Source organism: Macaca mulatta, chromosome X, assembly GCF_049350105.2.
Source record: "Macaca mulatta isolate MMU2019108-1 chromosome X, T2T-MMU8v2.0, whole genome shotgun sequence".
Classification (NCBI taxonomy): domain Eukaryota; kingdom Metazoa; phylum Chordata; class Mammalia; order Primates; family Cercopithecidae; genus Macaca; species Macaca mulatta.
The window spans coordinates 127,016,849-127,035,322 of NC_133426.1; the positions used below are offsets into that span (position 1 = coordinate 127,016,849).

Below are 18,474 nucleotides of genomic sequence, written 5' to 3' on the forward strand. Positions count from 1 at the left end.
TTCTGTTAGCTTCAGAAATTATTTTAAGTTTTCTTAAACTCAAGTTAAAATTGGGTAGCAAACTTGGACATTAAAAGGTATCTGGTAAGTAACCAAACTCAGACAACTTAACGTCCTTTCTTAGGCTAATGATATAAGAGTGAAGAGCAGGACTTGGTCAATGGATTGCCACTTTATGGTAGACCTCTAGAGAAACTGTCTAGTTAAATGGGGCTAGAAACTAGACTACGAATTTTATTCTATTACTCCAGGCGACCCAGCAGTGCTCCTTCTCGTGTGTGTGTGTGTGTGTGTGTGTGTGTGTGTGTGTGTTTTGTTTGTTGATTGATTGTTTTTTTTTAAACTTTTCAATGGAAAATTCTAAACATATTCAGAAGTCTGGAGAATAGTATAATGGACCTTTCCATATCCATCACCCAGTTTCAGTTTATGGTCAGTCTTATTTCATCTATTCCTCAATTATTTCTCCCCCCCACCAATTATTTTGAAGCAAATCCCAGACATCCTATCATTTCATCCATAACTACTTTATTCTTTTTTTTTTTTTTTTTTTGAAACAGGGTCTTGCTCTGTTGCCCAGGCTGGAGTACAGTGGTGTGATCTTGGTTCACTGTAACCTCTACCTCCTGGGTTCAAGCGATTCTTGTGCCTCAGCCTCCTGAGTAGCTGGGATTACAGGCATGTGCCACCATACCCAGCTAATTTTTGTATTTTTGGTAGAGATGGGGTTTCGCTATATTGGCCAGACTGGTCTTGAACTCCTGGCCTCAAGTGATCCACCTCCCTTCAGCCTCCCAAAGTGCTGGGATTATAGGCATGAGTCACTATGCCTGGCATCATAACTACTTTAGTATGTATCTTTAAAAATTAGAAAAACCCCATAATACCATTATCACACCTAAAAGTTGAACTGTTTCTTAATATGATCAAATATCTAGACTGTTAATTCTCTTGTCTCTTAACTGTTGGTTTGCTTGAAATGGGTACCACACAAGGTTCATACATTGCATTTGGTTGTTATTTATTGAAGTCTATTTAATTTATAAGTTTTCTTTTCTTTTCCCCCTTAAATTATTTAAGAAATCTAGTTGTTTTGTCTTTAAAGTTTCCACACATATTCTGGATTTTGTTGATTGTATCACCGTGAAGTCATTAACTTGTTTGTATGCCTCCTGTGTATCCTGTAAACAAGTAAGATTGATCAGATTCAGGTTCAGTTTTTTTAGTGCCTTCTTTTGAGTAAAGTCATACCAAACAGATGCCCAGAACATCTGGATTTGGGTCCTCACTAGATTCTTCAAATAATGTATATCTTCTATAAGTGGAATATGAGGGACATGGACCTGCTTTAGTAAGAACAGTAATCTGTTTGGGGAGTTAAAAGAGCAGTTGTGGATTTTTTTTTGATAAAGACCATTTTTTTTCCTGATAACCTTGCTGTTATTCTAGTGTCTTAGCCATCTTCATTTGGTTGTTTACCAATATATGACATGTGATTTTATTTTTCAGATGGATACAGACATATACAAGATTGTGGTGACCTGTGTTACAGTTAGAAGTTGGTGAGAAAGGTGAGGGTGGATAGCAAAAAGAGAGAGATCATTTGGCTGGCTGTTCCAGCTGGATCTCCCAGGATGTAACATAGGTGGACATAGATCCAGGGTCTGACCCTCAGCTTGAGAAACCATTTCCCACTGATGAAACTTGTAAGACTTGGAGATTCCTCAGTTAGAATATAAATGTATTAATTCATAGTGATAGGTCTGCCTATGGTAAGCAATTAGGAAACAGGAAGTTACTTGGTAAACATAGGTATGAGCAAAGGAAGATTGATAAATTGGGGTAATATTTCAGTTGTGCTGAGGTAAAACTTGGAGAATTTTTCCTGCTTCATCATTAATTAGAATGCTTATCTCTGCCAAAATCTCGTCTCTTTCCTAGCCCGTAGAGGTGCCCTGATATTTTATTTCCTATATCCTTTCCAAGTTCCATGTACTTTTCCTTTTGTTATGACAGTTTTATTCTGCAGCTTACCATATTATTTATTCCTGATCCATAAAAATATAAATAGTCTCATCAGGAACTCATTAAGTCATCTCCCAGGGAGGTTTCTTCAACAGATAGTTTCATTTTTTGCTGACTTACTGGCTTCAAATTCAGATGTCTCCCTATTTGGGGGAGGAGGCACCCTATTTGAGGCCTGTAGCTCCTTATGTTCTTAAAAGGAATATATAAGTCATTTATGTCAAAATCAAACTTTGACCCTTTATTTTTGGTGCTAAGATAATGTTATTTGACCAAGATTGCCTATGGAGTATTAGCAATGAAAAACAAAGCACACATATACACACATTAGAAAAGTAAAAACTTTTAATAGCTTGGTTTTTGAAATAATTCATCTTTGTGTCTAACCACTGTTACAGTGGGTGTAAGGAACACTTTTTAAATATTCAACATCAACATCTGTGCTTGTTTTTCTACTGTGCTGAGGTACACTGTGTTGCCTTGGTGATATGGACTAAATATGTATGTTCTCTGCTTCCCCTGAGTCTGAGGCCTCTGCTCATCACTGTTAATCCGGGATGTCACTCTACCTGTGTGATCTTGGTCATTTTCTAAACATTAGGTCATGCCTGAAAGGCAATTCAGAGAGATTAAACTAGCAGATATGTCAGCATCTTTAGATACCATGCTTAATGGAAACTTAGTTTACCCATATTCCTGAGAATAAGAATACAGGAATAGAGAGCCTGCTTCTCTCAGGCAGTGTGTCTTTCATTCATTTTTAGTTTCAAAATTAAGTTTGTGTCAAACCAACCTACAATCTAGCAACTTGTGTATTGAACTCACTTTTACTCAGACAAGATCAGTTCAGCTCAACAGGTATTTATTGAGTATCTACTAGATTCCAAGTGACATGGCATGAAGATGAATAATACAGAAGTAGCCTTTGCCCTTAAGGAGCTTCCAATCTAGTGAGTAAAGAAAATTTACATTTTAAATAATCTGGGTAATGGTGACAGCCCAATACTAATATGTAAAGCCAGTAGGAATGTACTAATACTTTTCCAATTTTAGTCATCAAAAATTGTAAATTACGGCCGGGCTTGGTGGCTCAAGCCTGTAATCCCAGCACTTTGGGAGGCCGAGACGGGCGGATCATGAGGTCAGGAGATCGAGACCATCCTGGCTAATACGGTGAAACCCCGTCTCTACTAAAAAATACAAAAAACTAGCCGGGCGAAGTGGCGGGTGCCTGTAGTCCCAGCTACTCGGGAGGCTGAGGCAGGAGAATGGCGTGAACCCGAGAGGAGGAGCTTGCAGTGAGCTGAGATCCGGCCACTGCACTCCAGCCTGGGTGACAGAGCGAGACTCTGTCTCAAAAAAAAAAAAAAAAAAAATTGTAAATTACAAATGAACTAAATGTAATAATATGCCATAGATTGTATCTAATGTGAGGTTAAAAAAAAAATCCCAGATGTCCTGGAGTTGCCGTGATTCAGCATTCCAACTCAGATGATTGTCCTGTTGTCCAGTGACATAATGGCCTGATCAGTTCTCTTCCAGCAGACTGTCTGTTACGGTGGTTTGGTAGTGGTCTGTTGGGAAGCTGCATTTTTCCTTTTCTTTTTTTATGCTCTGGACCCCAAACAAAAACAGCCGGCTTTATTCCATTGGTAGTCATGAACATTTCCAATTTGAGGGATTTTATATTCCCCAAACAGAAGGTTATATGGCATATATCAAATAATAATGATATCCAGCCAGGTTCCCCCTCTGTACACAAATCAGTAACTGAAGATACAGTATTTCTAAGTATAATACTTCAGAGGAAGAGATAAGAATTACAATTCACTAAATTCGTGGAAGTGTTTCATTATAATAAATATTTCACTTATTAATAATGTAGCAATTATATGTTAACAGAAATATGAATGTATGCCCAAGCAAAATGTGGTAAATATTTTAACTTTATCTAGGTTCCTTAATTTTGAGAATATAATTATCAGAGCTCTTCAAGAAACTCAAAATGATTCCAATTTCTGTGGAGTATCCATTAAAACTGATATATAATGAAAAAAAACAGTGAAAATGTATGCATCAGTTTCTAAGAAATCATACTTGTCATCATAGAGACTGATGCATGTAAATTAAATGTATTATATTTTTTTATACTTGTATGTATTTTATACTTGTATGTATTTTATACTCTGTATACTTTTATTACACTTTTTAAGGCAGGTAAAAGAATGAGTAGATATTATCAACTATAACAACAAATTTGTTGAATATTGTGTTAAAACCAAGTAAAGGACCACAGCTCCACCAGATCAGGAATGAATGAACAAAATTGAGGACCAGTTTTTAAATAATTGTTGAGACTATTAGGTTCATTTGTCTGTTTTAAGAGGCTCTCCTTAGGGGATATAATTTATGCATGTGGAAAAATACAGGAGATGATTCACTGGAATTTCTCTTAATAATACCATGTTCATTAAGAATAGGTCATTGGGAGGAAAAAGAAATAAAAACATCCGAACTCATTAGTATAATTAATATTTGCCTCTTAGAATGAAAATTAACTCCAAATTTTAGCCTTGAACACTTTAAGAAATGAAAGATGAATTAGTGAAATAATTTCTACTTAAAATCTTAGTTGTTACGGAGAATGACATCTCACTATTAATGTCCAATTCTAATTAAATGGATTGTTTTAGAAATGTATTTGTGAAATATAGCAAACATAGCTAGTGATAGTAACAGGTGAAAACTGATATTTCAAATGACTAAACAGACTTGGATTAGAGGAAAGTAGGAAAAGGTGTGTAACTAACAGAAGCAGTTAACCAAAAATTGAGCTTCAGGCATCAGTCTTATGTGGAAGACTGTAAATCAACAGGCTAATATTCAAAATATGACAGACATCTTAATATCAACATATGCTAAATTGGTTTATCTTTAGGCAGAAACAGAAAGCGAAAAATCAAACTCATCCAACTCATACATTTTTTGTTGTTTTTAAGATGGAGTCTTGCTCCATTGCCCAGACTGGAGTGCAATGGCGTGATCTTGGCTCACTGCAACCTCTGCCTTCCGGGTTCAAGCGATTCTCCTGCCTCAGCCTCCCGAGTAGCTGGGATCCCAGGTGTGCGCCACCATACCCGGCTAATTTTTGTATTTTTAGTAGAGACAGGGTTTCACCATGTTGGCCAGGCTGGTCTCAAACTCCTGACCTCAGGTGATGCACCCGCCTTGGCCTCCCAAAGTGCTGGGATTACAGTTATGAACCACCGTGTCCGGCCCAACTAATACATTTTTAAAATCCCATTTTAAAAGTAAAACCACAGTTTTCATGTAACAAATTTTATTGCTCTTCATTTCATTCTCCAATTTTAAAATGCTTTACTTTCAGCCAATATGTGACTATAGGAGACTTCAAAGGCATAATCAATTACTCCCTTAAAGTTCATTGTAAGTGTTCTCAGAACTCTACCACCTAGAATTTAAAGACAGGAATATTTACTTTTTCTTTATAATTTTAATTTATTGTAAGGCTCGATTGTCAATAGCTATTAACTTCCATTTAATAATCTATGGTGAAATAGGTAATTTCTTATTTTCACAAGCGTGTGAGTAAAAGACTGGGTTTTAAGCAATAAATCATTTGTTCTAACTAAGCACATGCTTGGAGAAAGTGCTATTTTTCCAAACATATGCCTTGAAAACAAGTAAAATTCAATTCCCTTTTTGGTTCACGGGAAGCCGTATTGGGGTGACTTCCAAGATTGGCCAACCTGTTGTTATTCTTACCACCTCTTTCAAAAAGCGATGTTGTCTTTGTCCCCAAATTCTGGGGTTGTCCTATGCTGATGCATAATGAAGCCCTGAGGCTTGGAAACTTGTAAACCAATAAGATGATTTAATGATGAAACTGCATGTTAGTTTGACACTGTCTATTAATATTAAGTCCTTGAGTGAGCTTAAATTTGAGACCCTTGTAAAAGCAGCATATAGTTCCAGTTTTGCTTCCCTATCAGTGGAGCTTGAGATGTCTGTTCCTGCCTACTGATATTTTAACACATTTTTAGTTTCTCAAGATCTGAAAGATTCTGTATGCACATCTTAGTCTGGATACTGTTTTCATTAGTTCTAATGCTGCTGCATGCAAATTTTGTTTAAAACCAAAATTGACTCTTCACATCTGGACTAGATTGGACATGGTGAGGAGGCTGGAAGGAAAGTCCTTTTTGCTCTGTAGGCCCTGGACAGCTTTCTTAGAGAGTTGACTTATCCAGGATTAAGAAAAAGTTTTCTTTTGCGTGACTAAATTATTTCTACAGTTTGCTTGTGTAAGCATTTTAGATTTAAGCAAGTTCAAGTTGAAATATATTTGAATATAAAGTAGAAACAGCTTCATTTAATGGGATAATAGCAATTTCTAACCCATCAAATTAATATCTACTAAATAGCTTCCAAAAAGCACTGACGGGAAAATATTTTTCACTAGCATGGCTTTATTCAGTTTCAAAAATAGTAGGGGCTAAAATGTTCGGACATTTATCCTGCATTTATTTTGTGTTTCACAAGGTTAAAATTTTATATTTTGTAAAGTGTCTGAAAAGGAGTCCACAAAGTGTTTCTGCTTTCTTGCTCCTGAATGCAAAGGTCTGAGAGAAGGCACATGGCCTCATTAGCTTCTGGGTGTTGTCAAACCCAATCCTCTCAAGTACCAAATGCCCAGATACAGTTATTGGGATGCAGGAATCTCACTTAAGCAGTGGTTTTTGCTGATATAAAGACAGATATCTTGATTAAAGTGTAGGGAGATAGAAACCATAACAATTTGGGCAATTTTGGCTCTAATGTCTAATTTGTTGTGAAAGGGGAAGATGTTCTAAGCTAATGTTCTTAAAAGTAACTTATGAATTTCTTAAAAATAGTTTTTAAAAGGCTGTTTCAGGAAAAGCTGTTTTATTGCATGGCACAGATTAAATGTACAGATGTTATCTTAAAACAATGAAAGAGTTCCCCTAATTTGAATATTCAATACCAGCTGTTATTCACATCAATATTTTAATATTTTACCATCAAGATATTTAATACAAAAGATTGATACATATTTAACTATTTAGAATGCTAAAGTTGTCCAGATGAGTAAGAGGGAAGGAGAAATAACATTCCCCAAGTACCTACCATGTGCACAAGCTCTACTTATATATCTTGCTTAATCTTAGAAATGAATCCATGAGGTAGATTTTAATCTCATTTTACAAATGAGGAAACTAAGGCTCAGAGAGGTCATACAACTTTTCTGAAGTTGTATGACCTCTCTGAGGTAATAAATGGCAGAGCTGGAATTTGAACCTAAGTCTGCTTGTCTGTAAATCCTGTGTTTTGCAGAAAACTCCCCTTGTATTTCATAAAATGTTAAATCTTGGCCCAAATTCAAATCACCATCTTTATGGGTTACTGGAGAGAGGTATAAGTTGGCAAGGCTGTGTTCCACAATGGGAAAATATGGGTAGGATTTGAATGAGGTAAGAGTGGGATGCTTGCACAGTATCATATTTGTGCGGCTGGAGTAATGTTTTTCTGTTTCCCTCTTAAATAGCAAAGTAGAGTAGGAGAATCTTGAAATTGAACTCATTCCTGAGGTCTGCTTTTCCTATTATTAGTCACTTTCAAGCCAGGTGATTTGTGACCATTTAAATGTTATGCTATTTAAAAGTCTTTTCTACATCTTTAGAAAAGGACATGAGGGAGGGTTAGTTAAGTGGGGCAATGAGAATGTAGAGTGTAATGTGTAAAAGCAGGACTAGCAGTTGCTCTGAAGATATCTGGGAAAGGCCGGGTGCGGTGGTTCACGCGTGTAATCCCAGTACTTTGGGAGGCCAAGGTGGGTGGATCATGAGGTCAGGAGTTCAATACCAGCCTGACCAACATGGCGAAACCCCATCTCTACTAAAAATACAAAAAATTAGCTGTGCATGGTGGTGGGCACCTGTAGTTCCAGCTACTCAGGAGACTGAGGCAGGAGAGTGGCATGAGCCTGGGAGGCGGAGCTTGCAGTGAGCTGAGATCATGCCACTGCACTCCAGCCTAGGCAACAGAGCGAGACTCTGTCGCAAAAAAAAAAAAATTAGCTGGGCATGGTGGCACGCACCTGTAATCCCAGCACTTTGGGAGGCCAAGGCAGGTGGATCACGAGGTCAGAAGATCGAGAACACCCTGGTCAACAGGGTGAAACCCTGTCTCTACTAAAAATACAAAAAAAAAAAAAAAAAAAAAAAAGAGCCGGGTGTGGTGGCGTGTGCTTGTAATCCCAGCTATGTGGGAGGCTGAGGGAGGAGATTCACTTGAACCCAGGAGGCGGAGGTTGCAGTGAGCTGAGATTGTGCCACTGCACTCCAGCCTGGGCAACAGAGCAAGACTCCGTCTTAAAAAAAAAAAAAAAGAAAAAGATATTAAAATTAATGACAGGAAGAGTTTGGGTTCAGTTATAATTTAAGGGAAAAAACATTGAGGGGCCTAATCTATATATTGCTCCAGATCCAATGATTTAATTTTGAGAAGAAAAATCCAGTGATTGAACTCATGCAAGGAGATGGCCTGGGGCTTGCTGTAATTCAGGCTGCAGTTTGCATTGCATTAAAGAAAATCAAAAAAATTAATAAACTTTTAGAAGAAACTTTAAGTTTTCGCCCATTCACATTTAGCTCTTGGGGTCTCATACTTCTGGACTTGCTTAGACCTATACTATCTAATATGGTAGCCACTGCCCATCCATATGTGGCTACTGAATACTTGAAATGTGACTAGTCTGAATTAAGATGTGCTTAACTGTAAAATACACCCTGGATTTCAAAGACTTTATAAATAATGTAAACTATTCTTTCCTGTTGGTTACATGTTGAAATGATAATATTTTGGATATATTTGGGTTAAATAAAATATATTACTAAAAGTAGTTTCACCTGTGTCTTTACTTTTTAAATGTAACTATTAGAAAATGTGAAATTAAAGGCTGGGCGCGGTGGCTCACGCCTGTAATCCCAGCACTTTGGGAGGCCAAGGCAGGCGGATCACGAGGTCAGGAGTTCGAGACCATCCCTAACATGGTGGAACCCCATCTCTATTAAAAATAGAAAAAAAAATTAGGCGGGCGTAGTGGTGGGTGCCTGTAGTCCCAGCTACTCAGGAGGCTGAGGCAGGAGAATGGCGTGAACCTGGGAGGCGGAGCTTGCAGTGAGCCGAGATCGCTCCACTGCACTCCAGCCAGGGCGACACAGACTCTGTCTCAAAAAAAAAGAAAAAAGAAAATGTGAAATTATATTTCATGTTTATATATGGCTCATGTTTTATCTGTTGTACGGCGATGAGTTGAAGAATAGGCAGTATTCCCTGAAGCTTCGTGCTACAGGCAAGTGCTTTAAAGTGGTTAAGTATGAAAAAGATGATCAGTGCCAGCATTCAGTCTTCCAATAAGCCAGGAAGTTTTTCCCTCTTCCCCTCAGATGGTACAGGGGTGGTATTTTGACTATTGGAATATTTCTATTAATTCAACACTTTGGGAAACTAGGTGGATGTCTCTATCATTCACTCACTAGATCAAAGCATTTTTTTTTCTTCTAATGGAAGTCTGTCACTCTTTAAAGGCAGTTATCCCTCCTATTTATCTCTCTAAAACCTGAGTCTTATTTTTAAGTCCTGCTCTTTCTGCTAGGGTTTTTGCCAAATTTCCAAAGCAATGGCATAACTAATGTGGCTATTCTTGCATGTAATCAGTAGAAACCTAAAGAAATGGGAACTATGTGGGTTAGAAGAAATAGCATTTATCAGGCAGGGCGCAGTGGCTCATGCCTGTAATCCCAGCATTTTGGGAGGCCAAGGCGGGTGGATTACTTGAGGTCAGGAGTTTGAGACCAGCCTGGCCAACATGGTGAACCCCCATCTCTACTAAAAATACAAAAATTAGCCGAGTGTGGTGTCGCATGCCTGTAATCTCAGCTATTTGGGAGGCTGAGGCAGGAGAAATGCTTGAACCCAGGAGGCAGAGGTTGCAAGGTTGCAGTGAGCCAAGACCGTGCCTGCGCTCCAGCCTGGGCAAAAAAACAAATAAAAAACTATCAAATCCAGGGCTGACCACTATATTCTAATACTACATTACTAAATTACAGTTTGTCTTACTGCTCATGCAAAGCTTATGTGAAATGATTATTTGACTATGATGAATTATGAGTTTGGGTTCCTTTTGCTTTCCACAAAGTACCAGGCCTACTGCCTACTGTTGACCTCATAGACACCCAATATACACAAAACTATAGTGTATGGATGCCACACTAGTAAAGCTGGATTTTTTTTTTATTATGGTAGAGACCGTAGAGATACACCATTTCATCATTTTATACTTTCCAAACAAGTCATTTCCCATTACCCTTTAAATGCTTTATAGTATTTTATTTTTGGGGATATTAGAATTATTGAGTAATTTTTTGTAATTTTTTTCAAACTTGTAAAAACTGTCAAGTATAGTTATTTTTAAAATTTGGGGCAATATTTTTTGGGGGGGAGTTGATAAACATGGCTGAATGTCTTGTATGCCAAAAGAAAGCTAACTTCTATAAACATATGCTTCTCACATAACCACTCAGGCAAGTACTGAGTGCATCAAAGTCAGCCCATACCAAAAGGAACACAATATATATACATTTTTTTTTTTTTTGAGATGGAGTCTTGCTCTTGTCCCCCAGGCTGCAGTGCAATGGCATGATTTTGGCTCACTGCAACCTCCACCTCCCAAGTTCAAGCAATTCTTCTGCCTCAGCCTCCTGAGTAGCTGGGATTATAGGTACCCGCCACCATGCCCAGCTAATTTTTCTATTTTTAGTAGAGACAGGGTTTCACCATGTTGGCCAGGCTGGTCTCGAATTTCTGACCTCAGGTGATCCACCAGCCTCAGCTTCCCAAAGTGCTGGGATTACAGGCGTGAGCCACCATGCCCAGCCAGAACACAATATTCTTAACAAATGAAAGGGAAATTAGTGGTACATCATCAACAGACTCTATTTTCAGCAACTTTTCTATTACAGGTGTGCCCTGCTTTAAGAACATCCAATAACTGAGTTTGTTTAAATGCATCATAGAAAAATCTGAGCATTATGAATCAGATTTGATACACAAGCAACCTTTTAGCTTACTCCCCCACCAGCCCACCGCCCCCAGAAAACGGCCAAGGGGTCTAAATCTATATTTTGCTCCAGATCCAATGTTTTACTTTTGAAAAGGAAGATCCAGTGATTTAACTCACATAAGGCAATGGTCTGGGGCCTGCTAAAAGTCATGCTGTGGTTTCCATTGCATTTGAGACAACCAGACAAACAAATACAACTTTTAGAGGAAACTTCACGTTTTCTCTTATTCACATCTCAGTCAGGAGTGGGATCTTACACTTAGAATTGCTTAGACCTGTGCTGTCCAATATGACAGCCACTAGCCATATGTAGAGTATATTCACAATCCCGATCAATTTCCATCAGACCTCTATTCTTTCCAACTCTCTCCTCATCATGAGTGGGGTTAGGGTTATTGTTTTTGGTTACTGAATATATTATTTTTCTATGTAAAGCTAACAGACGTATATGGTGATCAAATCTGTAACCACAACCTCAGTAGTACTATTTTCTGTTATTGATTCAGATTTTATCTACAAGACTGGCTGCAAGTAAGTTCAGAGAGACAGCATATTATTTGAGACACCTAACATTTCATTAAAAAAAACTTCTGTATTGGCTGGGCGCAGTGGCTCATGCCTGTAATCCCAGCACTTTGGGAGGCTGAGGTGTGTGGATCACCTGAGGTCAGGAGTTCGATACCAGCCTGATCAACATGGAGAAACCCCGTCTCTACTAAAAATACAAAATTAGCTGGGCGTGGTGGCACATGCCTGTAATCCCAGCTACTCATGAGGCTGAGGCAGGGGAATAGCTTGAACCTGGGAGGCAGAGGTTGCAGTAAGCCGAGATCGCGCCATTGCACTCCAACCTGGGCAACAAGAGCAAAACTCCGTCTCAAAAACCCAAACAAACAAACAAACAAAAAAACCACTCATGTATAAAGATACAATCAAGAGCATCAATTTAGTTTAAAAGGCAATGTTATCTTAGTACTCATTAGCAAAACAAATAATGTAATGCATTCTGACATGTTTATTATGATACTCTGATATACTAATGTAAGTGAAGATGATAAATGCAATAGAAAAATTTTAAATATACTGGTGTTGGGGGCAAGGTGACACATAAGCTGTGTCACACTCTGAGAGATACTGTTTATTACTATACTCACACTGAACATGATTTGATTGTAGTAACTGCATCTGAGACCACATATTAGGGGGCTTCATAAAGGGGTTTTGTTATTCTTCAAAACTAATAACACTTCATCTTAACCAAAACCCTTAATAAGAAAAATCAGAAATAAAGCAAAGTTTTACACACTACCCTGAGGATCAATAACTTCAAGCCCAAGGCCTTCTTAAGGAAATTTTCTTTCTGGTTTGCTAAAGCTGTGGGAGACCATTACCATCATGAGGCCCGTTACAGGAAATATTGATCTCTAAAATGTCATGCTCTAACACTCTATGGTGACTTACAGCATGTGCTGGCCGGATTATAGAACAAGTCAGCTCTAAGCATTTCACACATTTATCAGTACAGGAGCTATTGCATCTACCACTAGATTAAGTTTCTGAGTAGCCATTGAAATTTGGGAAAAGGTATGATAACGCAAAGTAGATAGGTTAGGACCTCCACACTGAAAACAGATATGGTACAGCCGTGAATATGGGAAAAATCCCTAAACTTGAACAAGGAAACAAAATCCAGAACAGGATGGGCACAGAGGCTTATGCCTGTAATCTCAGAACTTTGGGAGGCCAAGGTGGGTAGATCACCTGAGGTCAGGAGTTTGAGACCAGCCTGGCCAACATGGTGAAATCCCATCTCTACTAAAAATACAAAAAATTAGCCGGGCGTGGTGGTGGGCACCTGTAATCCCAGCTACTTGGAAGGCTAAGGTAGGAGAACTGCTTGAAACCAGGAGGCAGAGGTTGCAATGAGCCGAGATTGTGCCATTGCACTCCAGTCTGGGCGACAGAGCAAGACTCTGTGTCAAAAAAACAAAACAAAAGAAAATACAGAACAGATTCAACTCAGGTAAGTGAAATTGCCAGATGGCCAAAACAAGTTCTTCAAATTTCCACAGAACTCACTGACCCAGCAAGAGCACATCTTTATCCAAATTGCAGCTGGGAGCTTGATTAACTGAGAAACAACACAATTAAATGACATGACATTCTTCATAGGCACCAATCCAATGTCAGTATCTGCATGCTGAAGTACAGACAGTTACACTGAAATTGCGTATGCTCTGAGGAATGACACTAAATTAGCTTCCAGGAAAATTACTCAATTTTGTAAGTAATTTTCAGTTTTTTTTTTCTTAGGGATATTTTTCAACTTTCACTTTAATTTTCTTCAGTTGCTTAGTTGTATATTTTGAGAAGGCAAATCCATTGGCACTTGGGGAGGCTTAGAACATAAATTAGTATTAGAAGTAAAGGGAACACACAGCTAAAAGTTTTACTTTAATCACAAATTCACAACTAGAGATATCATTTGCATATCTTAGAATGCTAAAGACCTGTTAAAATTTTTTTAACCAATCAGCAAAAATATGTGCCACAGATTTCTAATGTTCATAATTTAGAATTTATCACATAAATATAATATTAATATATACTTTATTTGCAAAATTATTATTCTTAAAACACTTCTTTCCAACACATTTACAATGTTCATGTGCTTTAAAGAAAAATACCACCCTCATTTAAAAATGCACTACTAACTTTAATGTGTGGTTATACCAGTGCCACCAAATTAGAAAAGAAAAAGAAACATACAGCTGTATTGGATATGTAGTTACTACTACAAATAATGACAACACATGTCTTATACAATGATCGTATTATGCTTTTCTACCACTTCTCAGTCATTATCAGAACCATTTGGAGGTAAGAAAACCAATGCATCATTGAAAATATGCCCAAATGCCCTAAGACGGTATACCCCATACATCATCACATGCATCTGATTTGGAGTCAGTCCATTAAAAGTAACAGCCATATCTGAACAACAGCCTTCTACTACCTGGTTGGGGTGGTAAGTCATTGCCTCTTTAATAGAAAGCCCAACAGATTTGGTATTAAATACATCTTTTCCATCAGCATCTTCTGCATTTTCTGCAAACACTCCAGCATATTTCAGGCAAACTGCTAGCTGTTTATCTTCAGATATCTTCCAAATCATCCCCCCCTGTTCAGGACACTTTTCAGGGATATTGAGAAGGCTGTTAAGTCTTTTCATTGATTCTATACTTAAGACAATTCCTCCTTCCATACCCACATATTCAAGGTCTCCAGATTTTATAGTGTGGCCCAGATAGAAAGGCTGTGATGGATCCTTTTTTAACAAAAAATACTTTAGGTTTTCAATGATAGCAAACGTAGTGGGGCGTGCAAGGAAGAACCAGTTGTATTGGTCTCTATACTTATCAAAGGCATATTTGTAAGCTTTTCTCATCATTAACCACATGTCATTTGTGTCCATATTAATTGACTCAAACACTTTAACATTTTCAGAACTGAAGAACTCTGCTTTGTCACAGTGTTTGGTCCAAGTCTCCTTTACTGCAGCCCAAAGACTCACATCTTTGGGTTTTACAAGGATAATACAGTATACTCGAAAGCTCTTACTGAGCTCCATGCGCTCATCCTCTGAAATTTTCAAGATATCTTCTTTGTTAGGAGCTTGTAGGTGATGATGCTCATGGTGGTGCATTCTATTTCCATGACCAATCCTAATATGTCCTAGCATAGTGATCAAAGCACAGAAAATGCTTCCAAGCATCACACCCTTCAAAAAGGAGCTGCTTTCAGAAAGCATTTTTCCTATAAAGAAGAAAAAGACTCTTAAAATACTTAATAGAAAAGGATTAGTCTATAAATTTGATTTGGTATTCCTTATATACTTACGTTTTGCTCTTAATTTTTTTTTAAAGGTTCCCAAGCTTGAAGTCAAGTTAGTTGCATATAGTACAAAAGACTCTCAAAATCTTTAGCTTCCAATGGAATCTGATTACTGTTTGGTATAAACTGGAACTTTGCAACAACTCCTCTATGGAGAATTTGTTTTGCACTTCATCTATGGGGATTTAATAAACCCTTGAAACCAGTGTTACAGAGGTTATCCATCCACCGTTCTCTTTAAAGAATTTCACATCACAAGCTTGCATTATTTAAATACCTCTAAAAATATAATGGATTTTTACACCAAAACCTTGGATTGAATAGATAAAACCACCTATAAATGGCAAATCACCAGTGGTATTGTGCTGACATTTCTGTTCTCAACATAGTGCTTTCTTTAACCGATGGCTGCTGTCCTTAAGTGTTTTGAGTAAATCTAAACCAAGTTTCTTGAGAATAACATCATATATGTTAATATTTACCCTTTTGTTCCTAAAACTAAATGGTTTCCAATACAGTATCCCAACTATTGATGTAATAGAAGCCTGTAATAAAAAGTTGCATTTTTTGGATGAAAAAGGAATATTGATAGATATATCTGGGGCCTATTAATAAACATTTTTATTTCCTCAAAACGAATTTTCTTCTTCTTTGGGGAAGTAAAAACGGAAAACTTTACACTTTTATTTCAATTAGAAATTAAGAGCTGGGTGCAGTGGCTCATGGCTGTTATCTCAGCACTTTGGGAGGCTGAGGTGGGTGGATCCCTTGAGCTCAGGAGTTCGAGACCAGCCTGGGCAACATGGTGAAACACTCTCTCTACCCAAAATACAAAAAAATTAGCCAGACGTGGTGGTGGGTGCCTGTAATCCCAGTTACTCAGGAAGCTGAGGTACAAGAATCTCTTGAACTTGGGAGGTGGAGGCTGCAGTGAGCTGTGATCTCATCATGGCACTCTAGCCAGGGCATCAGAGTGAGACTCTGTCTCAGAAAAAATAAATAAATAAAAGAAATTAAAAGCTGATATTAAATACACTTGTTCAAAAAAATTGTATGTTAACCATTTATTCTAGTAAAGGCTGAATTTTCCAATCTTCCCTCCATCTTCAGAAAAAAGCGATCTATTGAGCTACTTAGATTTCCCTGTTTTCTCTTATGGTTGAAAGGAGCCTTAGAAAGCTACCCAATGTCAGTCACTTCTCTCATTTTACAGAGAGAAAATGGAAGTCCACAGAGGTTAAGTAACTGATTCAGTCACACAGTCAGACAGTGGTAGAAGTGGATTAGAAACCACATTTCTCGAATCAGTTTAATGTTTTTTTCCATTACAGAATAATTGCCATAGTGCTTCTACCACATTAGAGTTTGATAAATGGGTTACTGAATATCCTTGTTTTCATACAAATGGAAAAAAAGTGGGATCTGTTGACCATAACTGATGTTTTGCACCCAACAGCACCATATTGTTACAAGGAAACCACTCCTATGGTTTTCTTCTAGAGGAAATGGAATTTTGACTTTACCAGAAAGACAAGGTGTGGAATAGTTTGGCAGATGTAATTTCTGAGTGGTGGGTGGCGCAAGAGGCAGGAAGGCTTTCCTCTGTCACTCACAGAACTTGGTCAATAAACACAGTTCTAAGAAGAGAAGTGACAGAAAACAAGCGCTGCATAATATTAGAATTGTCGGCTGTGCACGGTGGCTCACGCCTGTAATCCCAACACTTTGGGAGGCCGAGGCGGGTGGATCACCTGAGGTCAGGAGTTCAAGACCAGCCTGGCTAACATGGTGAGACCCTGTCTCTACTAAAAATACAAAAATTAGCCGGGCATGGTGACATATGACTGTAATCCCAGCTACTCAGGAGGCTGAATCGCTTGAACCCGGGAGATGGAGGTTGCAGTAAGCCAAGATCGCGCCACAGCACTCCAGCCTGGGCGACAAGAGCGAGACTCTGTCTCAAAACAAACAAACAAACAATTTGTCAGGTGCACCCTAAAATTAATTTATATAGGATTTTTGTATTTCATGTCACGCAGTTTTCATTATTTCTGGCCAATACATAATTCACACAGTTTCTTTGCTCAATTATGTTATATGTGTCAGAATTCTTCCTGATGGCGATCCTACTCCTGGCTGCAAAAATAGGGATCAAAACTCAGTAAGTCTACACATTTTTAAACACAATAATTTGCAAAAATTATCCTAAGGAGATTTTTTTCCCCATCAGAGAGGCAAAAAATGTAACAGTAGGGATGCATATGATAGAATACTTTGTGCAGAAAGAAATTTAAAACTGCACACGAGCACAAATGAAACTGAAACTACCCCAATGGTTTTTAGAGGAACCTTTTTGGGTGAAGGTAGTTGAGGTGAAGTACGGAAAAGGAAGACGAAATAGGGAAGAAAAGTGAGAGGGAGGACATGGTAACCTAGAGATCCCTCTGAAGGACCAAGAGAGCGCCCCCAGGAAGAAGGCTCTCGGTCTCCTGTGCTGACAAGCCTCCCGCTGCACCTGCCCAAGCATCCCGCGTGGAGCATGCTGGGAGAGGGCTGGGGCCCAGGCCTCCCCCAAGAGACGGAGGGGAGTCAGGGTGCGCTCGGGGTGGGGGTCAAGGCCCCGCCACTCACCCGCGTCTAGAACGGCTTAGGGGCAGGAAAGCGCAGCCGCGCACGGGTTTCCTCTCACGTTGGCGCGCCACTCGGTTGCGCTCCTGGCCGGGATGCTCTAGCCGCAGGCGGTGTCCTCTCGTTGGTCTCGCTTAAGGTGGGGAGGGCCAGGAAACGGGCGCCGCGAAGGCGGGGCAAAGGAGCCCGCGGCTGGGCGGAGCCGTCCGTTTGCCCGCCCGCTCAGGCGTCGGAAGGGCCGGCGCGCAGGCTGCGCGCACATTGCGCGCACACTGCGTGCCCTTTCTCCCCGCCCCCTACCGAGTTCAGAGACGTGCTTTAGGCCTACGTGACCCGTACGCTCCCCTTTACCCAACGGGACGCCCAGAGAGGAGGCCGTGCGTACGACTCGCTGACACCTCCTACTTCACCTTCCTGGCATGGAAATTGCGAGAGCGAGAGATTCTTGCTCCCAGTGTCGCTTGTTATCAGACCTCTTGATGGTTTCTCTGATGTACCCCTGCGTCGTTGAACCCTCATATTGCCCACTCCCCTAGTACTCCTGGGCTGAGACCAAAACGCAGGCCACTGAAATAGTCGTGCAATTATGGCATCAAGGGTTTCTTATGATTACTGGAATGAGATCTGAAGCCCCACTGCCTGGAATCCAATCCTGTCTTCACCACACCTTTTGATATTCTGGGAAAGTTACTTCACCTCGCTGTGCCTCAGTTCCCTCATTTGTAAAGTACAGAAAATATCACAGTAGTGCCTATTTCATA

The 18,474-nt window shown here is 39.2% G+C and overlaps 1 protein-coding gene across 2 annotated transcripts; it reads right to left on the reverse strand.

The window, feature by feature from the left end:
- Positions 1 to 13,786: 13,786 nt before the first annotated feature.
- C1GALT1C1 (C1GALT1 specific chaperone 1) lies at positions 13,787 to 17,867 on the reverse strand. 2 transcript variants are annotated; one of them, XM_077987530.1, is made up of 3 exons: positions 17,717 to 17,867; positions 15,092 to 15,260; positions 13,787 to 15,007 (listed from the first exon to the last, which is right to left on the reverse strand). In XM_077987530.1, exon 3 carries the CDS (start codon positions 15,000 to 15,002, stop codon positions 14,046 to 14,048), a length of 957 nt encoding a protein of 318 aa, XP_077843656.1. In that variant the 5' UTR covers positions 15,003 to 15,007; positions 15,092 to 15,260; positions 17,717 to 17,867; the 3' UTR covers positions 13,787 to 14,045.
- Between the last annotated feature and the right edge of the window lie 607 nt (positions 17,868 to 18,474).